Source organism: Lepidochelys olivacea, assembly GCF_965140295.1.
Source record: "Lepidochelys olivacea isolate rLepOli2 genome assembly, chromosome: 10".
In the NCBI taxonomy this organism is placed as follows: Eukaryota; Metazoa; Chordata; order Testudines; family Cheloniidae; genus Lepidochelys; species Lepidochelys olivacea.
Window position 1 is genome coordinate 82,089,500 of NC_140420.1, and position 26,268 is coordinate 82,115,767.

Sequence of the window (26,268 nt, forward strand, 5' to 3'; positions counted from 1 at the left end):
AGTTCCCACAGGTTGGCTGTATGTTGTACAAAGTACTTTGTTATGTTTGTTTGAAATCTGCTGCCTGTTGATTTCAATATGTGATCCCTGAGTCACAACAACAAATTTAACATTCAACTTTTTTTAAAAAAAATTTAATTTAAAAATCAGATTTATTTTATTTTGTTCCTATCCACGCTTGTCTCACCCCTGGGGAAGCTAGGAAGCCATATGTTCTTATGAAACAGTAGCACAGAGGAGACGGTGCAAATATCGGGCTCCTGTCTTAACGTTTGTTGAAATGGAAAATATATAAATCTCAAACTTGCCATTAAAAAGCTAATAGGCTATGCTGTTGAATGCAGAAAGCGGCAAACCCACTCCTCTGCCGTGAGTAAGTGGGCTGCGTGCTGGGGAATGATGTATGTTGGAAGAATTTGCTCTGGAGAGGCTACTCCATTCTCATGCCTCCTGTAGACTCAGGCCTGTTCTCATTCTCCTGGAACAGGACAGGATGAGCCACAGTGTGAGAGATCCCGTGGCCACCCATACTTCCCTCTTCTCTGTGCTGTCCTGCAAGAGGCTCATTTAAAGCAAGTCTCTGTGCCATGCTGGGGTCCATACTCTGCATGGACCCCCACATCAAATCCTGCCTTCTTGTTTAAGCGTACTGCACCAGTTCTGCTACAAAGCAGATTTTTAAATTAAACAAATAATTGATGAAGCAGTAAACTAGAAAATAATTTTAATTCCTTCCTAGATCCTGAAAACTAAAGTCAGTAATTCAGTTGCTAGCAAAGAGAAAATGTTCAAATGGTACATTTGAATTCCTTAACGTATTGTAGGGATGGCTGAACATAGTACTGTAAAACCTGCTTTTTCCAAGTTTGCATCTGGAAGTTTTGGCACTATACATCTGGTCAGTCTCTGTTTTGAGAACTGGCTTCTGGGTCCCCATGGACTGGCATTTCCTCATGGGGCTAGGATAAGTGTCCAGAGGGGTACTGCTAAGAAGGTAGAAGTATCTGCTTGAGCTATTTAAAAAGTGGCTTCTGAGCTGAATGCGCAAGCAGATGAGTGTAGTAGCCAGTGCAGTCCAGAGTAGGTAACTACAGTACAGTGAAAGATGATGTGCCAACAAACACCAAAAGAAATTAAGACACTTCTTAAAAACAAGCATGTGAATTTGTTTGCAATTTTACCTGTTTAATGAAAGGACCCTGACTCCTGAAATAGTATATTACAAGATATAGTGAAAGATTTTGTTTCCCTGAGAGGCTAGTTACAGTGGTTAGACGTCGCTGTCTTGAGACTTGTGGCATTTAGTGTATTACAGTTTTAAAGCATAAAAATGAGAGGGTGAAGAAACTGTTTCATCTTTGCTTAGGCTTCTGCTTCATCTATTTGTGTGGTAACAATATAATGCTTAGTAGCTTAAAAAGCATAGTAATATTTTTGTAAGAAGTAGCTAGATTTTGGAGTTTGTGCCGTTAACAAGTGTTTTAATAGCTTCATCCATCTGGAGATCAAGTAGATTTATTCCTGTATGCTAAATGAGCTCCTAATCATGACAGAAATTTCCACTAACTCTGTTTTTCCCAGTATGGCACATAAATATGGTACAAAATTTAAATGAATTGTAACAAAGCTTTGTTAAATTCTAATTCAGTAGAATGACAGAGGCATCGTAGAGACAAGGTGGTTGAGGTAATATCTGTTATTGGACCAAATACTGTTGGTGAGACAAACTTTAGAGCTTACCTAGAGCTCTTTTTCAGATCTGGGAAACTAACAGTGTCACTGCTATATACAAATTGGAACTGGTTGTTTAGCATGAATAGTTAACAACAACAAGGTGAGTGAGCTTCCTAGACATGAAGAGCTCTGTGTAGCTCAAAAGCTTGTCTGTCACCAACATGAGCTGGTCCAATAAAAAATATTACCGTAGCCATCTTGTCTGTCTAATATCCTGGGACCATCACAGCTACATCGCTGCACACAACAAAGACATCTTTTGCATTCTTACTTTGATAACTGAAGGCCTGACTTTTAAAAATAGCATGTAACTGGATGTCTGATTTGCACATCCATTTAGCACAAGTGCACCCACAAGTTGGGTAATTGTGCACATAAGCTGAATTCTGGCTGTTGGCCGTGTAACTCCTGTAAATGTCTCAGGCTCTGTCATCTAACCTAAAATGTTTGTGTCAATGTAGATTTAGGAGGACACCACTGAACTTTGACCTAGAGCAGTTTTTCAAAATTAATATAATCTGGTGGGGAATGCTTTCAATAGTCTGTACAGCATGAGTGGGGTTGAGAAAGGAGGGAAGGAGGCAAGCACCCCTACAACTTACACTTAAAAAGGTCTTATGTTTGCTATGTTAGCTCTCTATTGTTTAACAACCCTTCCTGATGACATTACTGCTGCACAGATAAGTTGGCTTCTGCTGCATGAGAAACCCAGTAATAATATTATTTGTCAAGCGTAGAAAGATTAACAGTCTAGCAAAGACTGTGGTTTAGATGTCCTTCAATTCTATTACAAAAGAGTTTAAAATAATGTACAGAATTACTTGTGATATATTAAATCTGGGTAGGTTTTATGAAATTCTATAATGTAAAACTAATGCTTTCTTGCAATTATAAAGACAGGTTATCTACTATGTAACTTCAGTGATTTGAATAATAATCTTATGTGAAAGGAAAAATGCAAAAAACTCAAACAAAATGAAACCGCCACCCTCATTTAACAAAATTGGTTTACTTTGTCCATTCCCCGGCATCAAGGCAGAATCAACTTTCTTATTGATAAACCATTCCTGATTAACTTTACAGACTAAGGATAGACCTATATCGGTACTGTGTGCTGCTGTTTATTTTTAGTGTGTATATATATGTATATCCATAGTGCAAAAATGTTGCAATTTGACGTGGAAGGTAGTTTGCATATATTGCCTTTTTGATAGTCCAGCCTGTGTTAGCTGTCTGTGCTTATGTGCGCACAGATGTGCTTTTTGTCAGAACTGAAAAACATGAGGGAACTTGGCCCTGAAGAGGGACAGGTCACAAGGGAATAAGTGAATATGCTTTTTCTAAGGTGATCTAACCTTCAGTTCTCACCAAATCTGTGTCTAGCGACGAGCTAAGTGCAAATGAAAATGGTATCAGTTGTGCAGTTTTACACAAAAATCTTGTAAAAAATATGAATATACTGAGCGTGGCTGTCATTGAAACTAAATAAGGAATCCGCTGTGTTTTAAGTGAGGTAATGATTACAAATACACTGATATAAAATTATAGTATGCTTTTTAAAACCACTCTTACCTCATCACAACAATGTAATGTAAATAGACTTCTGTTCTAAATCTAAGCAGTAGATGGAATTTGTTGAACAATAAAGGAAATTACATTAGGCTGTAGTCACATTAGAGAATTGTAGGGTATATTACTGGACACTTTGTCATTTTACTTTACAATTTAGATCTTCCTTTCATGTGGTATACAGATGGAATATTACTAACTGCCATAATTAAATAGTAAATCTGTCTTGGAGTCAGCCAGTGTAGCATAGTGATCTAGATTCAATTAGGTTAGGTCTATTCATTTGTATTTGTACATTATTATAATTTCTCAGCACAAAATGAAACCATATATATTGTTCAAATTCTCGTCTGATTTTATTTAATCAAAATCTATTAAAATGCTAACTGTATATAGATTAAATGCAGATTAATTATAATTAATGTATTAAATTAGGCACTTGTATTCAAACCAGTTTTCACAGGTTAACAGTCAACTAAAACCTACTTACTAAGATATTTTAATGCCTCTGCCAACGTGTATATTTATTAAAATAAATGCAGCCATATTCTCACCTACTTCTCAGTTCTGCCTATTTCAAAATTGTCGTTCTAGTTTTGTTGCATCATCTGCTGCTGTGGGAATAAATATGTTGTGAAGCAGAATTTGGCAAACATTCATGAAGCCAATTCTAGTAACAAATTATCTTTAATTAGCTTTCGAAGGGCAGCCTTAGTGTTTGGGAGCATTGCAGAATTCCTGTCAGCGAGGCTTTATAAATGCTGAAAAAAATCTGGCTTTCAAGTCTTAAGTAAACATCAGTGGTACAGAAGTACAATGGAGTTTTTATTACATTATTTTCCTATGAAGGAAAATGACGACAATTGAGACCAACTGAATGGTTTCTGTAGTATTGAGCATGACTGCTTAAATATACACTTTCTGCTTCTAACTTTTTTCTTCAGTCTTACGTACCTATAGCAAGATTTATTTTTCCCATGATTGTGATCAGGATATCGGTTGGAATTCTAGTCTGTCAGATTTATTTGGTTGCTAAATTGTTGTTGGAATGTGGTTTTTGTTTTTCTTTGTATCATATTTAACATATCTCAGATTGGCAGTCACTATTCCATGGTTTTTTTCCCCCTTGACTAAATAGTTTAGCTTCAAAGTAAATAGGTAGCTTATCACTACTCAGCGGAAATCCATGGTCTTCAGTTAAAATGTAGGCTTTCTTCATACATAGTAAACAGAATGTCAGTTCTGAGAAGTTTAAAATCTCGGTGAGCAACTTATTTTTGACTATTTAAACACATTACTTTTTAAACTGAATACTCTAATGTATTACCAACTGATGCAGCCTGTTTGGAAAATGTTTGTGCTTCGTGCTTGCTAATGTTTCTCTGCTTTCTATACAGAAAGACAGCTAGAATTTAATAATTTGAAGAAGCTTTATGTAATCATTGAATTTAGTCCATTCAAGACTGAGCCATACAATGTTAGGAAAAAAACCAGTAGCGCTAAAAGAGCCCATTGACTGTGGTTAGCAGATTGCCTGGGTGTGCAATACATGTCCATGCTAAACAGGGGCAACTGAAGTGATTGTAAAATGCTGGAAGCTACCATCACCTTATCTACACTATGGCTCTCACTCTTGCAGGTGAATTTGTGGCACCGCTGGTGGGATTTTTCCCCATAAACTTCCTAACCTGGATACAGCCAAAAAAAACCTTGAGGGTGAGGCAGGAGGTGATTTTAAGATCAAGTGGGCACTACAATCATTGCAGACGTGATGGATGTCCTATCTGGGAGAAGGTTTAATATATGTTTGCAAAGTGTTCAGACTATAGTAGTACAAAGTAGTGCCTCTTGGTGACATCTGCCATAACAATGCTACACGTCATCTAAGAGCTATTTTGTGGCATACAGACAAGTTGTACTCTTGGTAGAAGTGCTTATGTAATCCATTAGTTTGGTTATGCACGGATCCTTTGAGAGAAGATAGGGTGAGCAGGGGAACTTGCTCTCTGCCTCAGGGTATGTCTACACTACGAAATTAGGTCGAATTTATAGAAGTCGGTTTTTTTGAAATCGGTTTTATATATTCGAGTGTGTGTGTCCCCACAGAAAATGCTCTAAGTGCATTAAGTGCATTAACTCGGCGGAGCGCTTCCACAGTACCGAGGCAAGCGTCGACTTCTGGAGCGTTGCACTGTGGGTAGCTATCCCACAGTTCCCGCAGTCTCCGCTGCCCATTGGAATTCTGGGTTGATATCCCAATGCCTGATGGGGCTAAAACATTGTCGCGGGTGATTCTGGGTACATATCGTCAGGACCCCGTTCCCACCCTCCCTCCCCCCGTGAAAGCAAGGGCAGACAATCATTTCGCGCCTTTTTTGTCTGCTGCCAGCCGAAGATGTAAAGGATCGATGGAGTGGGTCAGAACAAGAAATAGACCAGATTTGTTTTGGACTCATTTTCCTCCTCCCCTGTCTAGATCACACTGCAGTCAGTCACAGAGAAGGCGCAGCGAGGTTAATCTAGCCATGTATCAATCAGAGGCCAGGCTAACCTCCTTGTTCCAATAACAACGATAACTTTGGTGCACCATTTCTTATTGGAACCCTCCGTGCAGTCCTGGCTGAAATACTCCTTGATGTACAGGCACACCCTTTGTTGATTTTAGCTCCCTGAAGCCAACCCTGTAAGCCGTGTCGTCAGTCGCCCCTCCCTCCGTCAGAGCAACGGCAGACAATCGTTCCGCGCCTTCTTTCTGTGCGGACGCCATACCAAGGCAAGCATGGAGGCCGCTGAGCTCATTTTGGCAATTAGGAGCACATCAACCACCACACACATTATCCAGCAGTATATGCAGCACCAGAACATGGCAACGCGATACCGGGCGAGGAGGCGACGTCAGCGCGGTCCCGTGAGTGATCAGGACATGGACACAGATTTCTCTGAAAGCATGGGCCCTGCCAATGCATGCATCATGGTGCTAATGGGGCAGGTTCATGCTGTGGAACACCGATTCTGGGCTCGGGAAACAAGCACAGACTGGTGGGACCGCATAGTGTTGCAGGTCTGGGACGATTCCCAGTGGCTGCGAAACTTTCGCATGCGTAAGGGCACTTTCATGGAACTTTGTGACTTGCTTTCCCCTTCCCTGAAGCGCATGAATACCAGGATGAGAGCAGCCCTCACAGTTGAGAAGCGAGTGGCGATAGCCCTGTGGAAGCTTGCAACGCCAGACAGCTACCGGTCAGTTGGGAATCAATTTGGAGTGGGCAAATCTACTGTGGGGGCTGCTGTGATGCAAGTAGCTCACACAATCAAAGATCTGCTGATATCAAGGGTAGTGACCCTGGGAAATGTGCAGGTCATAGTGGATGGCTTTGCTGCAATGGGATTCCCTAACTGTGGTGGGGCTATAGACGGAACCCATATCCCTATCTTGGCACCGGAGCACCAAGCCGGCTAGTACATAAACCGCAAGGGGTACTTTTCGATAGTGCTGCAAGCTCTGGTGGATCACAAGGGACGTTTCACCAACATCAACGTGGGATGGCCGGGAAAGGTGCATGACGCTCGCATCTTCAGGAACTCTGGTCTGTTTCAAAAGCTGCAGGAAGGGACTTTCTTCCCAGACCAGAAAATAACTGTTGGGGATGTTGAAATGCCTATATGTATCCTTGGGGACCCAGCCTACTCCTTAATGCCATGGCTCATGAAGCCGTACACAGGCAGCCTGGACAGTGGTCAGGAGCTGTTCAACTACAGGCTGAGCAAGTGCAGAATGGTGGTAGAATGTGCATTTGGACGTTTAAAGGCGCGCTGGCGCAGTTTACTGACTCGCTTAGACCTCAGCGAAACCAATATTCCCACTGTTATTACTGCTTGCTGTGTGCTCCACAATATCTGTGAGAGTAAGGGGGAGATGTTTATGGCGGGGTGGGAGATTGAGGCAAATCGCCTGGCTGCTGGTTACGCGCAGCCAGACACCAGGGCGGTTAGAAGAGCTCAGGAGGGCGCGGTACGCATCAGAGAAGCTTTGAAAACCAGTTTCATGACTGGCCAGGCTACAGTGTGAAAGTTCTGTTTGTTTCTCCTTGATGAAACCCCCCGCCCCTTGGTTCACTCTACTTCCCTGTAAGCTAACCACCCTCCCCTCCTCCCTTTAATCACCGCTTGCAGAGGCAATAAAGTCATTGGTGCTTCACAGTCATGCATTCGTTATTCATTCATCACACAAATAGGGGGATGACTACCAAGGTATCCCAGGAGGGGTGGTGGAGGAGGGAAGGAAAATGCCACACAGCACTTTAAGCACAGCACTTTAAAAGTTTACAACTTTAAAATTTATTGAATGACAGCCTTCTTTTTTTTGGGCAATCCTCTGTTGTGGAGTCGCTGGTTGGCCGGAGGCCCCCCCACCGCGTTCTTGGGCGTCTGGGTGTGGAGGCTATGGAACTTGGGGAGGAGGGCGGTTGGTTACAGAGGGGCAGCAGTGGCAGTCTGTGCTCCAGCTGCCTTTGCTGCAGCTCAGCCATACACTGGAGCATTCTGGTTTGGTCCTGCAGCAGCCTCAGCATTGAATCCTGCCTCCTCTCATCACGCTGCCGCCACATTTGAGCTTCAGCCCTGTCTTCAGCCCGCCACTTACTCTCTTCAGCCCTCCACCTCTCCTCCCGGTCATTTTGTGCTTTCCTGCACTCTGACATTATTTGCCTCCACGCATTCGTCTGTGCTCTGTCAGTGTGGGAGGACAGCATTAGCTCGGAGAACATTTCATCTCAAGTGCGTTTTTTTTTTCTTTCAAAGCTTCACTAGCCTCTGGGAAGGAGAAGATCCTGTGATCATTGAAACACATCCAGCTGGTGGAGGAAAAAAAAAGGGACAGCGGTATTTAAAAAGACACATTTTATAAAACAGTCGCTACACTCTTTCAGGGTAAACCTTGCTGTTAACATTACATACATAGTACATGTGCTTTCGTTACAAGGTCGCATTTTGCCTCCTCCCACCACGTGACTACCCCCTCAACCCTCCCCCCTCCCCGTGGCTAACAGCGGGGAACATTTCTGTTCAGCCACAGGCAAACAGCACAGCAGGAATGGGCTATACTGAGTGTCCCTGAAGAAAAGCACCCTATTTCAACCAGGTGACCATGAATTATATCTCACTCTCCTGAGGATAACACAGAGAGAGAAAGAACGGATTTTGGTTGAATGCCAGCAAACATACACTGCAATGCTTTGTTCTACAGTGATTCCCGAGTATGTGTTACTGGCCTGGAGTGATAAAAGTGTCCTACCATGAAGGACGAAATAAGGCTGCCCTTCCCAGAAACCTTTTGCAAAGGCTTTAGGACTACATCTAGGAGAACCGCAAATGCCAGGGCAAAGTAATCCTTTCACATGCTTGCTTTTAAACCATGTATAGCATTTTAAAAGGTACACTCACCAGAGGTCCCTTCTCCGCCTGCTGGGTCCAGGAGGCAGCCTTGGGTGGGTTCGGGGGGTACTGGCTCCAGGTCTAGGGTGAGAAACAGTTCCTGGCTGTCGGGAAAACCGGTTTCTCCGCTTGCTTGCTGTGAGCTATCTACAACCTCCTCCTCCTCCTCATCTTCTTCGTCCCCAAAACCTGCTTCCGTATTGCCTCCATCTCCATTGAAGGAGTCAAACAACACGGCTGGGGTAGTGGTGGCTGAACCCCCTAAAATGGCATGCAGCTCATCATAGAAGCGGCATGTTTGGGACTCTGACCCAGAGCGGCTGTTCGCCTCTCTGGTTTTCTGGTAGGCTTGCCTCAGCTCCTTCAGTTTCACGCGGCACTGCTTCGGGTCCCTGTTATGGCCTCTGTCCTTCATGCCCTGGGAGATTTTCACAAAGGTTTTGGCATTTCGAAAACTGGAACGGAGTTCTGATAGCACGGATTCCTCTCCCCAAACAGCGATCAGATCCCGTACCTCCCGTTCGGTCCATGCTGGAGCTCTTTTGCGATTCTGGGACTCCATCATGGTCACCTGTGCTGATGAGCTCTGCATGGTCACCTGCAGCTTGCCACGCTGGCCAAACAGGAAATGAGATTCAAAAGTTCGCGGTTCTTTTCCTGTCTACCTGGCCAGTGCATCTGAGTTGAGAGTGCTGTCCAGAGCGGTCAGAATGGAGCACTCTGGGATAGCTCCCGGAGGCCAATAACATCGAATTGTGTCCACAGTACCCCAAATTCGAGCTGGGAACGTCGATTTAAGCACTAATCCACTTGTCAGGGGTGGAGTAAGGAAATCGATTTTAAGAGCCCTTTAAGTCGAAATAAAGGGCCTCACTGTGTGGACGGGTGCAGGTTTAAATCGATTTAACGCTGCTAAATTCGACCTAAAGTCCTAGTGTAGACCAGGGCTCAGTCTGACTAGAATTAAACCTTAGTGCAGAGTCGCTTCCTGAGAAAGCAGGCTTTGGTGCGTGGGCAGAGATTTCTGGAAGAAGGGTTTGTCTGCACACTGTTGTGACCGTCTCCATTCCCAGACTATTGTGTACTTGTAAGAGTATGCATGCTTTATTTATGGTATATCCAGACTCCCTGTCACTGTTTCCTCCACTGGAAAGCTGACTTCCGTAGCCGCAGACATCTGTTGCCTCTTGGCAAAGGATGAGAGACATTGGGTTCATAATGGGACACTAGTTTTGGAAGAAGGGGCAACAGTACTTATATTTCCATTTATTTAGAACATTAGGAGAGAATCCTAGTATCTGAAACGAGATGGTGGGGAATTGGGATCAAAAAGCCACATGAAGGAATTACTGGAAATCAGGTCTCCTACTCAACTTGCTATGAGTTGTTGTTTCTTCCACAAATTCTGAGCCTGCTGGCTGTGACTGAACAAGCACAAATGAGCCTGTATTTGGATGCTTGTGGCATACAGCTCTTGGAAAATAGGCAATTTATAGCTGGGATCAGGTATGCTTTGCTTTTCTGTGGCTGGGGAGTTGGGTGCTCCAGAGTTTTAATTTAAAAAAAAAAATCTAGCCTATATCACTGTGAGGCAAACCTTTAAAAACACTCACTACATGCCAAGGAATGGCAGGCCTATTGTCTGTAGCAATGATAGCTATAAGGGAGGTGTGAACTGCCATGTTCATCTCAGTGGGGTGCTGAGTGGGAAACCACCAGTGATGATTTAAGGATTAACATTGTTCATTGCTGAGTGTTTTAGGAGAAACATTCAGTTAATGTGCTTTACCCCACAATCACACACTGCCTCCCACCATTTCCCAGGCATCCAAAGCCACAACTGTCTTCTCCCCAGCTCCCCAAACCTCCAGTTTACCCCTGCTTTCTCTAGTGCCATTGTGCATTTTCAGCAGACAGGTCTGCATCCCATAAAAATGCAAGGCTAGTATACAATTAATTAAATACTGTGTTCAGTAGTACAGGGAACTATGTACTGACTGTATTCATTTTCATATTAGGTTTTTTTAACGGAGGTATTTTATCTAAAAGCTGCCCTAGAATCTCTAGTATACCACACTGGAATGCTGTGAAATCCAGACACATACCCCCCCACCCCGCTGCCTAAATTAGACCATGTTTGCCAAGGAGTGACCTACAGAAGGTCAATGACCAGTTAAGTAGCTATGTAAACATTATGGCGATGGCTTCCTCAGGGTAACTATACACAAACCCGCTACAGTAGCTCAGTGTAGGAGTGGCACATTTTTGGATGAAGAGAGAATCCCCCAGTACGAAGTCTTGCAAAGCAGCTCTCTAGAATGTGAAAAGGATATTTGCTAAATAAAAAATAGATATAGCTCCTTTGGCTGGTTCATTTTCTTGTAGAGTTTAATAAGCTTGGTCTCTCCAATTTCCCTTTTCTTGTACAGTATACCTTTCTTTCTTAACTGCAGACTGAAAAGGAGTACTAGTGGCACCTTAGAGACTAACCAATTTATTTGAGCATAAGCTTTTGTGAGCTACAGCTCACTTCATCGGATGCGTTCCAATGAAGTGAGCTGTAGCTCAAGAAAGCTTATACTCAAATTGGTTAGTCTCTAAGGTGCCACTAGTCCTCCTTTTCTTTTTGCGAATACAGACTAACACGGCTGCTACTCTGTTAACTGCAGACTGTTCACTATCGCTATAATCTGGAAAGGAGATTAGTGCAAGTTCTGACACTGCTCTTTATCCTCTAGTGAAGCCTTCCCCCTCAATTCTACATCTCTGCATCCTCCTCACAAGTGAGAATTCTTCAGATTGAATAAAGATGAACCCTGCATCTTTAATGGCAAATATGACTGGGAACAGCTTGTAAGGTGAAGTTGTCAGAATTACATTAGCATTTCAAACTAGCGAGTACAGTAGCTTGAGGGGGGAAAAACCAACTTGCCCTTCTTAGCATATATCAAGGCACACTGAATTTACAAAATGATAACCTGGTTCTGTGTTTTGAAGGCATGCCAGAACGGCAAGCTAAGGGTTTTGGCCAGCAAATTGCAGGACCTATTTTGCTGCATTTACCTGATACCGAAATTTTGTAAGGAAGGTAGAACAAAATTCTCTTTTAAGTAGCATATGGAAGATTTTTCTGTAGACCTGAACTGTGTTTGGTCCTGTCTGTTTGTTTACCAAATCAATTTGTAAGTGGTGTTCTTCTATTTGTCTTTTTCTATGACTAATTATCAGTTTCTTAAAAAGAAAAGGAGTACTTGTGGCACCTTAGAGACTAGCCAATTTATTTGAGCATAAGCTTTCGTGAGCTAAACTTCCATCTGATGAAGTGAGCTGTAGCTCACGAAAGCTTATGCTCAAATAAATTGGTTAGTCTCTAAGGTGCCACAAGTCCTCCTTTTCTTTTTGCGAATACAGACTAACACGGCTGCTACGCTGAAACATATCAGTTTCTTGTGAACTGTATGTAGCATAGTTAAGGTTAACAGCTTCATTGTAACTTTTTTTTAGTTCCCAGGACCTGGATTCATCATCTTACTTCTCCCTCCCCCCCCCCGCGAACGTCTGAAAAGGGACCAAGCAGCCTTTTTGTTCTATCCAGCACTAAAAAGCATGCGTTTAAAACACCTTCTGGAGGAAAAGTCATGGCAATAAATAGTCTAGGTCTAACATGGTAACAAAGCCCTTTCTTGGGACGTTTTTCTTGCCATCTAACATTACTTTACAAGAGAGCTTGTTATGGTTGCATTATGATTTATTTTTAGTGAACAGGCAATAACCTTGAACCTTTAGCCCTGAACCTTTTATCATAAATAGACTGTCTTACCTGAAAAGTTCTTTTCTTCTTCACCAATCTGCACTTTGGGTTAGTCTGTTGTGATTTCCTGACCCTCAGGCACATCCTGCTGACACTGCTCATGCAAGTAGCCTGATTTGGAATCAGCTGAGCTATTTGCTTGTGTAAGGTGAGCACGGTTAGGCACTTCTATGGAATTCCTTGGTACTAACATCTCTCCTCCATCTGAAGGCTCCAGTTTAAGGCCCTGTCCACACTAGGGGGCACTTCACTGTTATAGTATACCTCAGAGCTCCTTGGGCTAGCCTACACTATAAAAGTTTTGCCAGTATTGCTCTGCTGGCAAACCCCCCTTGTGGAGACACCGCTTGTTCTGCCAAAAAGAGGTCTTTGGCCTATATACTTAAGCTGCCTATACTAGCAAACGAACTCTTGCCAGCATAAGCTGTGTCTCCCTTGGATTTTTTTCAGGCGTAGCTGTGTTGCTTAAGGGTGAGACTTTATTTTTTCACATGCCTGATGGATATGACAATACAATTTTGTAGTATCAACCTGGTCCAAGTGTGGATGCCAATTTATAGCAGCAAAATAATGCTTTTACTGGTAGAACTTATTTTTTTCCTCTCTCTTCTCCCCGTCACTCAACTGAAAAAAGCTCTACCCATAAAAAGCACAGTTTTTCAGGTATAACTGTGTCTATATTAGGGACTTTGCCAGCACATCATGTGGGTTAGGGCTCACTCCTGTTCACATCCTGACAGACGTAGGTGTGCTATCAGAAGTCTGTCATGTAGACAAGGCCTAATTCCTCCATATCAAGCTTTTCCCCAGTTACATCCTGTCAGGCCTTGGAACAAAGACACCCTTTGACATAGACTTATGCTGTCAGGAGCCTGTCTTTAGTCTGGGAGACAGAATGATGAGTAGACAGTCTAATAGGAGGAGAGGGGTTTACATGATGTGTTTAAAAATCCTTGCCAGGACGTCGGAAAAAATCCTTGCCAATAATTGGCTTGAGCCTGCCTACCTGAAAATGGAACCAAAGGTTAGTTTGCAGTTTTCAACTAAACCCATCATTCTGATGAAGTTTACACCTTAATTAGTTATCTTGACACCTTCCCCTCCATCCCCCCATCCCCATTCTAATGCTTCAATAGTGTTGAAATTGCCTTTGTAAACTGGAGTTTAAAAGATTTTGTTTTAATTTAGGGCAACAATGGTTCCCTAAAAAGTCCATCCACACTTTCAGTTTTGAAATGCTAACAAATTGGGTCAGCCTGTTGCAAAACTGGGTCAGTGTACTGCTCATTCTTTCATGGGATTGTGAGTTGTGTGCCAAATCAGAACTCAGCTTGCCAAAGCTGTGACGATACCTACCCTCAGGTCATTCCAGACTTCTGAAATGTACAAGCTGCAGTAACCACTTGAAGTCTGATTGTTTTTCCTCATTACTTCTATCTTAGTGATCCATCATAAATCCCCAATATTGATTCACTTGGGTCACTCTCTTCTGAGTGCCAGTGTTTCCTCCCAGAATCCTGTCTTTAATTCTTTCACCAGTAGTCTGTTTGTGAAAGATCTGTTTCCTGCTCCCAGAGCACAGGATTTCTGTGCCCTTGAAGCCCTAAGAAATACGCACAGATCCACAGTTATTTTCCACCTGTCTTCAAGACCTTTGCTTGGATACAGTATATGTCCATCCAAGTTAAGGACTCCTTTCTGAGCCTGTCTGCTGCTCCTGCTTAATCATATGCAGGTCTTACCATTTAGCTATACAAGCTACCCCTCCCTTTCTTTGCAGCTGTGCACATTCCCTCACTCCCAGACTGTACTGACCTTCAGAGCAAGAGACTGGGGTGAAATGCTGGCCCTGTGGAAATTGATGGGCATTTTGATGCTGACTTCAGGAGAGCCAGGATTTCACTCCAGCATTCAAATATGGGTCACCTGAGAAGCCATGCTGCACAAACAAACCACAGTGGCGGCTTATCCTCTGTGGCCCTCCAAATGGGAAGGTTTGTGATAGCCATACACAGACTTCCATTTTCCTTTGGCCATTGTCACTGTAAACTAGAACTGTTGGCCTTTGTTCTTCCCTAATGTCATTCCCCGGGGAGAGCAGCTAAGGCAGGTCTTTAAATTGTTCAGAAAAAAATTGCCAAGTACCAAAACGCCCTGGGAGGTTAACTTTTTATTCTGTGCTTGTAGCTACATACAAAGGGACTTCCTCACGGATGTCCAATTATTGCTGGACACATTTCCATATTCCCATGGATGGTCAGCAAAACATCCTGTGCTTTTTAGCTTGCTAGGATCAATACATTTGGAATACAGATCTTCCTTGTTTGGCTGAGTCACAGCTGCACACGCCTTCACAAGCGGAGCTGTATAAGGCAGGTACCTGCCCTTCCCTACACACATTCTGCAGTAAAATGTTCTCTTTTGGGGCCCTGTCCTAGGTGCCTCGCTAACCCAGAAGACCATTGTCCACAGCTTGTGGAGTTGGTTTTGAGCTTTCCCTTTCTTTGTGTGAATCCTTTCTTCAGGAAAACATCTGTTCCTGCTTACTCTGCTCTCAGTTTGCTTTCCCTTCCTTTGGGTAACGTTTAGTTATTGCTACTTCAGTCCCATCCATCTGTACTAGTGTTGGCCAGTTCAGAAAAGATCTTCTTGCCTACTTTCTTCTGCTACTGTTCCCTCGTTAAAATACTAACCTGTCCGTTTGATTTATCTCTAGTCAGTAAATTGCTCTGGGAAGGTTTATCTAGAAATATGTTTAGTCCTGCAGTTTCTCAACTGATTTGAAGAGCAGATAGCTAAACTCACTGGAAGATCACATAGAATCATAGAATATTAGGGTTGGAAGAGACCTCAAGAGGTCGTCTAGTCCAATCCCTTGCTCAAAGCAGGAAACCAACTAAATCATCCCAGCCAGGGCTTTGACAAAAAACCTCTAAGGATGGAGATTCCACCACCTCCCTAGGGAACCCATTCCAGTGCTGCACCACCCTCCTAGTGAAATAGGAAATTTCCTAATATTCAGCGTAGACCTCCCCCACTGCAACTTGAGACCATTACTCCTCGTTCTGTCATCTGCTACCACTGGGAACAGCCTAGCTCCATCCTCTTTGGAACCCCCCTTCAGGTAGTTGAAGGCTGCTATCAAATGATCACTTCCCTTGATCTGCTGGCAATGCTCCTACTAATGCAGCCCAATGTGCCGTTGGCCTTCTTGGCAACAAGGGCACACTGTTGACTCATATCCAGCTTCTCATCCACTGTAATCCCCAGGTCCTTTGCTGCAGAACTGCTGCATAGCCAATCAGTCCCCAGCCTGTAGCGGTGCACGTGTTTAGCTGCTTCTGATTGTTGCCTGTTTGCTGTTCTGGGGTGTGCACCAGTTTGGCCCGGAGTAACCTAGTCAAGAAAAAATTTAGCAAGTAAACAGGTCTGTTAGTTCCTGTATGTTAATCTGTAGGTGATGAGGTGAGTCTTGAACAAAGGAGCATCTGCAAAACAAGCTGTTATAAATATGTATTGGATTCCTGCTGGAGCCCTTCTCATCCACCAAGCTTGCTTTGGATTTGGTTACTGCTGTAGATAGGAGTTGATGGTTAGAGGCTGTGAAACAGTTTACATCCTCCTTTGCCATGACCTCTTTATAAATAGGTCTTTTGTGTCCAGTGGGCAAGGAGACCTGACAACAGCCTGGACCCATGAGCTGCTTACCTTTAGGGGATTCTAGTGCAAGGTGTCCTTGCATATTAGTTGTTTGCGGTGTTGTAGCCATGCTCATCCCAGGATATTCGAGATAAGTTGGGTGAAGTAATGTCTCTTATTGGACCAACTTCTGTTGGTTAAAGACAAGCTTACACAGAGCTCTTTAAGAATAAAAGATATTACCTCCCCCACCTTGTCTCTCTAGTTCCAGGGACCAATACGGTTACAATAACATTGCATTAAATTCTGGCATTCTCAGCCCAAGGTATAAAGTGACGCCTCATTTATAATTCTTAGCACTGAATACCAAGACTTCTTTGCTTGCAGACTTAATATAACAGTAGTAGCAGGAATAGTTGAAGTTTTAGTTTTTGTTTAGCCTAGTTTTTTATTCTTTGTACTCAAAACAAAGAATGTTGACACTTCATTTGTGCGTCAAAATAAGTTGTTCTAAGTTATATCCATTAACGTGTTTAAAATTGACTGGTTATTTTCTCTGTAAAATATTGTGTATTTCCTTGCATATTAATTATGATTCTGTGAAGTAATTTTTGCTTCAACAAGTATATACTGAACTTTCAGAGGTAACTTGGATTCACTATATTTTTAGAAAAGTATTCTTTAAAGGTAACTTTGATCTCCAACTTGAGATCCTTAGGTGTTATCACAACAGGAACAGAGTCCCCATTATACTGGTTAATACGAAGAGACATGAGAGGGGGAATTGGTCACAATAACATCAAACAAATGTGTGCATGGATTAGTTGTAGGTCTCAATAGTCACAGGTAGTAACGGCTTTTAAAAGCTGAGCAGTTGAGTGTCAGGCTGTTTAGAAATACTTGCATTTTGCTAATATCTATAACACTAATGGAAACTTCAGCGAAAGATGCTGAATCTTTATGAAAGATAATCTAATCTATACCTTCAGTTATGGTGTGAGAACTCTCAGCACACCTCCAGAGATTCTCCTAGAATACTCCAGCAAAATCCAGGAAGACCAGACATAATATCCCTGATATTTCCTTGATATACAGAGAGAGCAGACCCTCCCATATATGCTACCTTACATTTTATTTCAGGATTTTAAAAAAAAATATTCCTTTTATATATCATAATGAAGAACAAAAGGCACAGTGTCAATTTAAAACAATCCTTTGTAGGCCTGCTTTACATTATTGAGACTTGTACAGTTATTGGTCCATCCATTTACCTCTAGTGTGTACACTTGCTTTAAAGATTAAGGAATGTCTCAAAGTGTAGATGTGTATGCAAGTTCAGAGAATGTTTGTGTTCTTTTTCTTGGTAACTATGGGAATTTGTCTAACAACTACATTTCTCCACCTTTTGCTTGTTCAGTACCCAAAATCCTCTCTCTGGTTTCACAGTTGGTTGCTGTGAAGTTGTCGTAAACCTGAATTGTGACTTTAGGGGAGGAGCTGATGAGTAGTTCAAAAACAATTATCTTTACATGTTAAATATTTTTCATAATAGAGAAAAAGGGTAACATACAGAAAATATACTGACTGCTAGAAAAATGTGTAGACATATCCATAAAAATTTTCTGGTAGCTCTTTTAAAAACCTTGCCACTTTAAACTTCACTCAGTGAGCAGACCTTAAACTGCTGCACAGGCTGCTGGATAGATTGCACCAAGTGAGATCTGCAATGTGTGTCAGGATTGAGCATTCAGAAATGCGAAAAGTAAGGGAGGAAAGGGACTTGTTGGTTGCAGATATTTGATCCGTTTTTTAACTTGAGTGCTGGATACCTCTTGTTTTGTGGTGTCTTCAGCTAATGTTCATAAAGATTGCATGTGTTTTTTAAATACTATTTTGGGGTCCTAGTTAACGTGGTGTTTAGGGGGCCAATTACAAATATTTTTGTAGTAATGAACTTAGGCTAGAGCAAAACAGAAAATGCTTAATTCCAACATTAATGTTCCAACACTTTCCCATCTTTCTTGAGTGCATCAGGAATGCTTTTCTCCTTAGAATGTGATGCAAAGCTCACTGAAGTTAATGGAAAGACTTCCATTTATTTCAATGGGCTTTGGATCAGGCCCTCTTCATTGCACAATAAAATCTCATATGATGGTTCTTCCAAAATGTTTCACTTTTTTCTTTCTGAATCGTTCTAGTTAAAATACATTGCTTATCATGAAAGTAAAATATACAGGCACCAGGCAACCTTTCCCACAAAGCTTCATGTGCTCTTTAACCCCAAACTGCAGCAGTGCCTAATCCTCCATTTACAGGCTTCTGAATGGAGGTGAACGGTTGCCGCTGTGATCAAATATGCTCACAATCCTGGACTGCGAACACCATTCTCTTCCACTTGTGAGCCAAATGCAACTTGGGACTCATCTCCAAGTGGTACCTAGAAGATGGTTAGCCATGCCATTGCTGCCAGTCTGAACTGTCATTTTAGAAGAATGGTATGCATCAATCTGTGTGACCCAAGTGAAAGAAACACACCAGGGAGGCCATATTTCATAGGCAGCAACTCAGAGTATTGGTGGTATAGGATGACAGGTCTTGCTCATGACACTAACTCTGGCATACACAGAGAATTCTAATCAGAAGGCAGGCCAAAGACTCTCTTTCTTAATGATAGATATTTTGAAGTTTGGTGGTTGGCTTTTGTCTGCTCCCACCCCAGAGTTTACTTGCAGTTTGCTGTTGGTCATCTTCCAGAAGTGTTGGATTTAATTTAATACTTCACGCTTCTGTTTTTCATCTGAGAATCTCAGTGCTGTCAAAACACTAAGAATCTTCTCTATTAAGCAGAGTGCGGGTTGGAAGGTCTCAGAGCTTGCCCAGGATCGCTCCTCAAGTTGGTGGAAAAAGATGAGCAGAAATTTGCTGTGCTTAGTTCAAGTCCTCTGCTCTAACCAGCAGACGTGCTGCCTTCCAATGCACTGGACATGCACAGATTAAAACAAATATATTTTGTAACTGGGGAATAGCTGGGCCCTATTCACTGCCATTAAATGACATCTAATAGTCTGTTTAAAATATGCAGTAATAAGCATGTAAAAATGTATTGAGCTGTTTCTCTCTTCCCCCTCTTCTCCCCCCCCCTCCCCATAATACAGATGGCTTTACATTTAGTTAAGTGTGCTTTATGGATAGGGGTGAAGTGTAGGAAGTACTGTTCTCCATTTAAAAGTGAATTATCTCTCTGTATAAAAGAAGCAAAGCATACTTGTTGAGGTCATCCTGAAAGCATCATCACTAAAAATTATCTGCTGATGCAGAAAATTAGATTTATTCTTATATTAGCATTTCCATAAAAATACAATTATATACAAATTTATATTCTCTAAAAGCTTGTAGTAAACTAGGCTTTCAGGAAAATAGGACACTTATCTTTTAAAGTCCAGTTTCAAATGGCCAGATGGTGCTTACAATATGGAAGTATAAAATTAGTGAGGTGATTCATTGTCTCTCTTTTTTTTTTTTAAAGGCAACCTGAGGTAGGAACCTTTCTTGTTGTTCGGTATCATTCCTGCATATTTGTCTGTCAGCAGAAACTACAGCCGTTGCCGAAACATTTCATTTAGTCATCTGAGGTCGATTCAGAGAGTTGTGTGGATAGTCCCTAGTGGGGGGGGGGGGGGTGTGTGTGACCATTATTTTAAATGTGAAATTTAACCACCAGCTCTGCCTATTCAGTTGTGCTTCAAAGAATATTAAGAGCTAACATACTTGTTTCACTGGGTATTCCTTTAGGTTCCTCCCGTAGTTGCCCAAAGGCTGTGCCTAGTGCTACAACTTTGTACTGTTAACGGCATTTGTTAAAATGTTGTGGACCAAACGTTTTCTGAATTCAGAAATAAACAAGCCATTTTTCATAGTCCTTAATTGCAATTAAACCATTAATTTGTTTGTGCCACTAGATACAAGAAATCTTATCCTGGTTTCATCCTGACACCTTCTTAATGCTGATCTCTGGCAGGGAGTGGATGCTTCTTTAGAACACCAGTCAGCTAAGAGGGAAAAGTCTGTTATGGATGGTTGCATACAGTGAGATGCTTGCAGTGGTAACTGTTCCTGGCCTGACTTCCTGATCTTAATCTGTAGTACTTCAGCCTGTATAATATTAATTATTTATTATCATGGGTGGTTTGTGTAATGGCACAGATCAGATCTGCTCTGTTTCTTTCTCCGTCCCCACCTCTACCCCATGACGTCTGGCTGTTTCTCAGTTACATAGTGATGTCTCACCTCCGTATTGAATTCTGTGTGTGAGAGGAGCCCTAAGACTTTTATAAAAGTATTTCTTCCAATCGCCTTGGCAAGACAAGGGCAGCTCCCGAAGCACAGTGCTAAACAAAAGCTCAGCTCTGTGCTTCACAAATCAGATCAGGTAGTTACATGTTTAACCTTTGGGCACTCTTTGCCATCCACTCAGGAGAAGTTTCAAAGGGAAAAGATGTTGGCATGGAGGATATATGTGAATTAAGCTTTTGATTAAGCTCCTCGGTGAAGAGAAATCCAAGTATTAAAAATTAAAAACCTAGTAGTCTGCAACACATTGTGTAATTCAGTGGGTTTTTTAAAAAAATGCTCTTGTTTTTTCCTTGTGGTGTCAGGTTTTTTGCTTCATTCTTGAGTAAAACCAGCTTTTTATGACAGTATGCTTTTATAATTTAAATTTATTCTCATTATTCCTATATTTCCCAGTCTCACGTCTTTTGACGTGTTCTTTCAACGTAATCTTTCACCTACTGTAATGTAGGGTGCGGAAGGGGAGGCAGGGGGAATTTTTGGCAAGAAAACTGGTAATGGGGAGTGGGACCTTTGCTATGAGAGAAGCCTTTCCAACTCATGTTTTATGTTCTTATTAACGCTATGGAAACTTTGTACAAGAAATCTGGCCCAAAAACACTTCCGCTGAGAGTCTGTAGTCCCCTCGGATGTTCTCGCATTTTCCCAGTTCTGTTCCTACTTAATAGAGGCCTCTAACTCCCTGGCGTCCTTCCCAGCCTGAGGTCTGCGTTGAACAGGGCAGTAGTTAGCGCTACATAGTCCAGTTGCCTGCCTGCTCCAGTAATAAACTGTAATTTTAAAGGTTTCAGAGTAGCAGCCGTCTTAGTCTGTATCCGCAAAAAGAAAAGGAGGACTTGTGGCACCTTAGAGACTAACCAATTTATTTGAGCATAAGGTTTCGTGACTATTTTCACTGAGTATAGTATTTTTCACTGAATGCATCCAATGAAGTGAGCTATAGCTCACGAAAGCTTATGCTCAAATAAATTGGTTAGTCTCTAAGGTGCCACAAGTCCTCCTTTTCTTTAGTAATTTTAAAAAGAGTATTTGAAGAGTTGAAACTTAAAGAATTGATCTAGGTTTGAATGTCAAGATCCACACCCGAACAAATTTGTATATTTCCAGTTCTTTTAAATCGGCTCACATTTTTATCGGTGTCTAAAAACTTAAAGTACTTTTTTTAATCATTAGCCACTAACTTCTCGAAAGCGTCTGTTTGAAGAAAGCAATGATTGAGATTTAATCTTTGAAATGAGGCAGTTTAAAATGATCAGCAATGACTTTAGATAAATATTTAATTCACTCTTCTCCAAATACACATAAGCCAACAGATGTGCCAGCCTGTCACAGAACTCCAAACCACAGAGTTTTTTAAAAACACCAATTTTAAAAAAAATCTTTTGGTGGCATCTCAGTTCAACAAAGCAAAACAAATCCAAGTTTAGAGCTTAGTCTTTTCATTTGTCAGAAATTTATGGTTTTTTAGATAGTTTTGTGTATTGTTAGTTTAACCAATTACTGTCTGTATTACCTGTCTGAGCTTTCCTCCCCTACTCCCCCTTCTTTCTGGAGTTGGAGTAGTAGAAATGATTCATCATGTCACACTTGGTAGTGGCTGTACTTTGTTTGACTTCTCTGTGTGCGCTGCGGAGTGGATTACTGTGATTAGTGCTTTTGCAGCTCTAGTCGCCTGCTGCTGAGCATTTCATTGCTAGATTTATGACTCTTTACTTGAAAATATACTGTGGCTCTAAAGCTTACTGCCAGTTCTGGTATGTCCTGCTCATGCTGCACAACAAAATTGTGTTGATAAATGCCTTTCTGTTGCTATAGTCCAAAGTTGGTGATGTGAGCTACTAATCCGTAAATTCACTTTGTTGGGATGGAGGCGACCTAGAGGGATCCTGAGGAATACCCCACTGTACGGTGCTCCTAATTCAGTCATGCCTGTGCTCAACCTCGCTCCATGAAAGGCCTCGGTCACGCTTACCTCTGTCTGAGAGCCTCACACCTATTCCTCCAGATACTATTGTTAAAGAAAAGGAGGACTTGTGGCACCTTAGAGACTAACAAATTTATTTGAGCGTAAGCTTTTGTGAGCTACAGCTCACTTCATTGGATGCATTCAGTGAAAAATACAGTGGGGAGATTTATATACATAGAGAACATGAAACAATGGATGTTACCATACACACTGTAAGGAGAGTGATCAGGTAAGGTGAGCTATGACCTGGGGGGGGAGGGGAACCTTTTGTAGTGATAATCAAGGTGGGCCATTTCCACACAAAGTAAAACTATTCCCCGCCACCCCCGCTGTTCCTCAGAGGTTCTTGTCAACTGCTGGAAATGTCCCACCTCGTTACCGTGTATATGGTAACACCCATTGTTTCATGTTCTTTGTGTATATAAATCTGTTCTCTATGTATATAAATCTCCCCACTGTATTTTCCACTGAATGCATCCGATGAAGTGAGTTGTAGCTCACGAAAGCTTATGCTCAAATAAATTTTAGTCTCTAAGGTGCCACAAGTCCTCCTTTTCTTTTTGCGGATACAGACTAACACGACTGCTACTCTGAAACCTATTGTTAAAGAGTTCGTATGTCGGACAGAGAATCACAGGGGTGAGGTTGAATCCAAACTGACACCCGCGCCCCCACATGGCTCTATCGCTGTTGACTAAAGCAAAAGCCGTCCGTTCCCCTGTTTTAATCTACTCCACATTTATACTTGAGAACATCTTCTCCTTTTATTTTGTAGGCATGGTGTGAATATGCGTTGCTTGGCAGCTCGGGTCAACTATAAGACTTTGATCGTCATCTGCGCTCTCTTCACTCTGGTCACGGTCCTGCTGTGGAACAGATGCTCCAGTGATAAAACTACGCAGGTTCCCCGAAACCTGAACAGTGGCTTCCGAGTAGATGGACTGGAAAAACGAACAGCTGCGTCTGAAAGTAACAGCTATGTAAATAACCTAGCCAAGCAGCAGAGCGAGGAGGCATCACCCCAAGAGCAACAGAGAGCACCCCCTGTTGTTGGAGGGTTCAATAGCAATGGAAACAAAATTTTGGGACTTAAATATGAAGAAATTGACTGTCTGATCAATGATGAGCATACAGTTAAAGGGAGGAGAGAGGGCAATGAGGTCTTTCTGCCCTTTAGTTGGGTGGAGAAATACTTTGAGGTTTATGGGAAAATTGCTCAGTATGATGGCTATGACAGATTTGAGTTCTCTCATAGCTACTCCAAAGTATATGCACAGAGAGCACCTTACCACCCTGATGGAGTATTCATGTCCTTTGAGGGCTACAATGTAGAAGTTCGAGATAGAGTGAAGTGCATAAGTGGTGTTGAAGGTAGGTGGTGTATGTATTTTACAACTGAATGAAATGCATCTGAAAATTGGCTCTCATAATTTGGTATTCAAGATGTTTGTTTTCATTTTCTCAGCCTCCCTAAGAGAGAATGGGGATGTGAGTCATGAGTGACATCGAGTTTTTTCTAGTCTGTCCCTTACTGTTCCTCCAGAGTCATCCTGACAGCTCTAATTTTAGTTTACAGCGGACACCTGCAGCACTAGAACATGCTCTGATGCTTTACTAGCACCCACGGAGAGAGATGACAAACCGTACGGCAGAGCTCTGCCATACAATAGCCTGTGGCTAAACCGTCTTTTGTGTTTTGTCTTTCTGTTGTATTTAACAAGATTATGAATTTTATTTGTTTAGGTTTATAAATGTCTGATTTAGCACAACAGTGTAAGCTTCTGCTTTGGAACATTTTTAGAGCAAAACAATAAATGTGTACAAGCAGAAAAGAGTACAAGGTTAGATTCTTCCAGGTCTAGGTTAGCCTAGCACAGGTTTTATGCAACAAGGTAACAGAATCACTGCGATTTCTGAAGACCGGATAAGAGTATTTCTTCAAATTGGAGAGTTCATGCTTTTCTGTGTAATTACAGGAGAGATTTCGAAGAATGGTGTGAGCTGAATGGGAAGGCATTTAAGCCATTAAAGCTTTATCTCATAAGACTCTGAATAAAATTACAGGACAGTAGAACTTTTCTAATTTGCTGAACCACTCAATCGATAATTCGTACACAAACAGCTCTCATTCCACTCCATAGGAAAGATTTAATAGCAGAAAACTCTAACAAGATCTCATAACTAACAATTAATTACTTTTACAAAACGTACTACGGAAAACTTACTGGCATACTGTCATATATTATAAATAACTAAAACTAAACTGCACTTGTGAAATAAATGAACAAAGTGCATTAATGTGGTGGTGTATTCCTGAGTTTTTCCAAACAATTAACTTACTAGTTTGAAAAATTCATTAATTTGTGATGTTTCATTGTATGCTAGTATCAGTTCTTACTTCCAGAGTAGGGTCACTTCTAAACCCCTGAACATCAGTAGATTAGTTTTGTTTTAAAAGATGCACAGGAGTGAGTGAACCATGTCTGAATTAATCATGATACGATGTGCTATGATCCTTTCAGGTTATATTATCACATTCCCACTAATTTAGGTATCAACCAAGCAAATACTATTCTATCTTTTCAGTCAATGTATTAAATTATTTTAGTCTCTGGAATATATTTTGAAAAAATATAAGATGCCCTATCAAACACATTTCTAAAAACTACTATTTTTAATGGACATGGTGTTAAAATATCTCTCCAAAACTACTGAATTCAATTCTTTAAATTCATGTTCTTTTCCTGTTCTGTAACTGCCATTTTGGGTTCATTGTAGCTGCTTTTAAAAATTCACCATATCTTAATATTGGGCATTCGCTAGATGACATCTTAGCCCTAATATCTCAAAATGTAGTGGTATCCTCCTCCTGTTTTTAAACGGCCACCTTCCTTTGGAATGAGATGGAAAGAGAGGAAGGACATCTGGAGCTGTTCTTGTGCCCTACAAGAAAGGTGTTTACTAATTCTACACATTCCAATTCAATTGGGTTGCAAGGTGGTCTAGTTCTGAATGTAGACTCGACTCCCACACCCCCTGCCCCGGGCTTGTCTATATTTCAAACACTACCACGGCACAGCTGCAGTGCTTCAGTGTAGACACCATCTATGCTGACAGGAGAGGTTCTCCCATTGGCATAGGTAATCCACCTCCTCAAGAGGTGGTGGCTAGATCAATGGAAGAATTCTTGTCCACCACACACTGTCTACATTGGGGTTAGGTTGGCATAGCTCCATGTGTCGGGGTGTGGATTTTGCACACTCCTGAGAGACGTAGCTATGCCGATGTAAGTTCTGAGCATAGACCAACCCTAAGATGCCTGACCATAATTTGTCTCTGTTTGGAGGGAAAAGGGAGAGTACATGCCTAAGTTCCCTCTAAGCTGCGCGGCTGTGCAGCAGCCTATTAAGCGCCACACAAGCGCTTAGGGCTGTGGTGGGGAGAGATGCCTCTCCCCTGGCCCCAAAGCAGCCCCAGACCTGCTGTGGCCCGAGGAGGCGTCACGCATCACCTCCATATTGGTGCACATAACAAAATTCATTCCGCACATACCTGGGAAAAATTAGAGGGAACGCAGGTGCATGCTGAGTCTTCTGACTCTCCCAAAATTACAAATAAATTAAAGACCCAATAAGCAGCACATATGCGCAAAGAGGGGAATTTTTAATGAAACAGACAATAGATTAGAAAGTCCTATGTAGAATATCATTTAGAAAGTCTGGTTATCTACATCAGACTTTCTAATTGATGGTCTGTTTCATTAAAA

At 41.8% G+C, this 26,268-nt stretch overlaps 1 protein-coding gene across 4 annotated transcripts in view; it reads left to right on the plus strand.

Annotated features, from left to right (window-relative positions):
- The window catches only part of GLCE (glucuronic acid epimerase), a 111,033-nt gene that overhangs the window by 73,689 nt on the left and 11,076 nt on the right, over positions 1-26,268 (plus strand). For all 4 annotated transcript variants that reach the window (XM_084640821.1, XM_084640820.1, XM_084640822.1 and 1 more), the window contains one exon: positions 23,278-23,873. In XM_084640821.1, coding sequence (XP_084496947.1) covers positions 23,291-23,873 — 583 coding nt within the window. In that variant the 5' untranslated portion in view covers positions 23,278-23,290. The remainder of the gene's footprint in view (positions 1-23,277; positions 23,874-26,268) is intronic.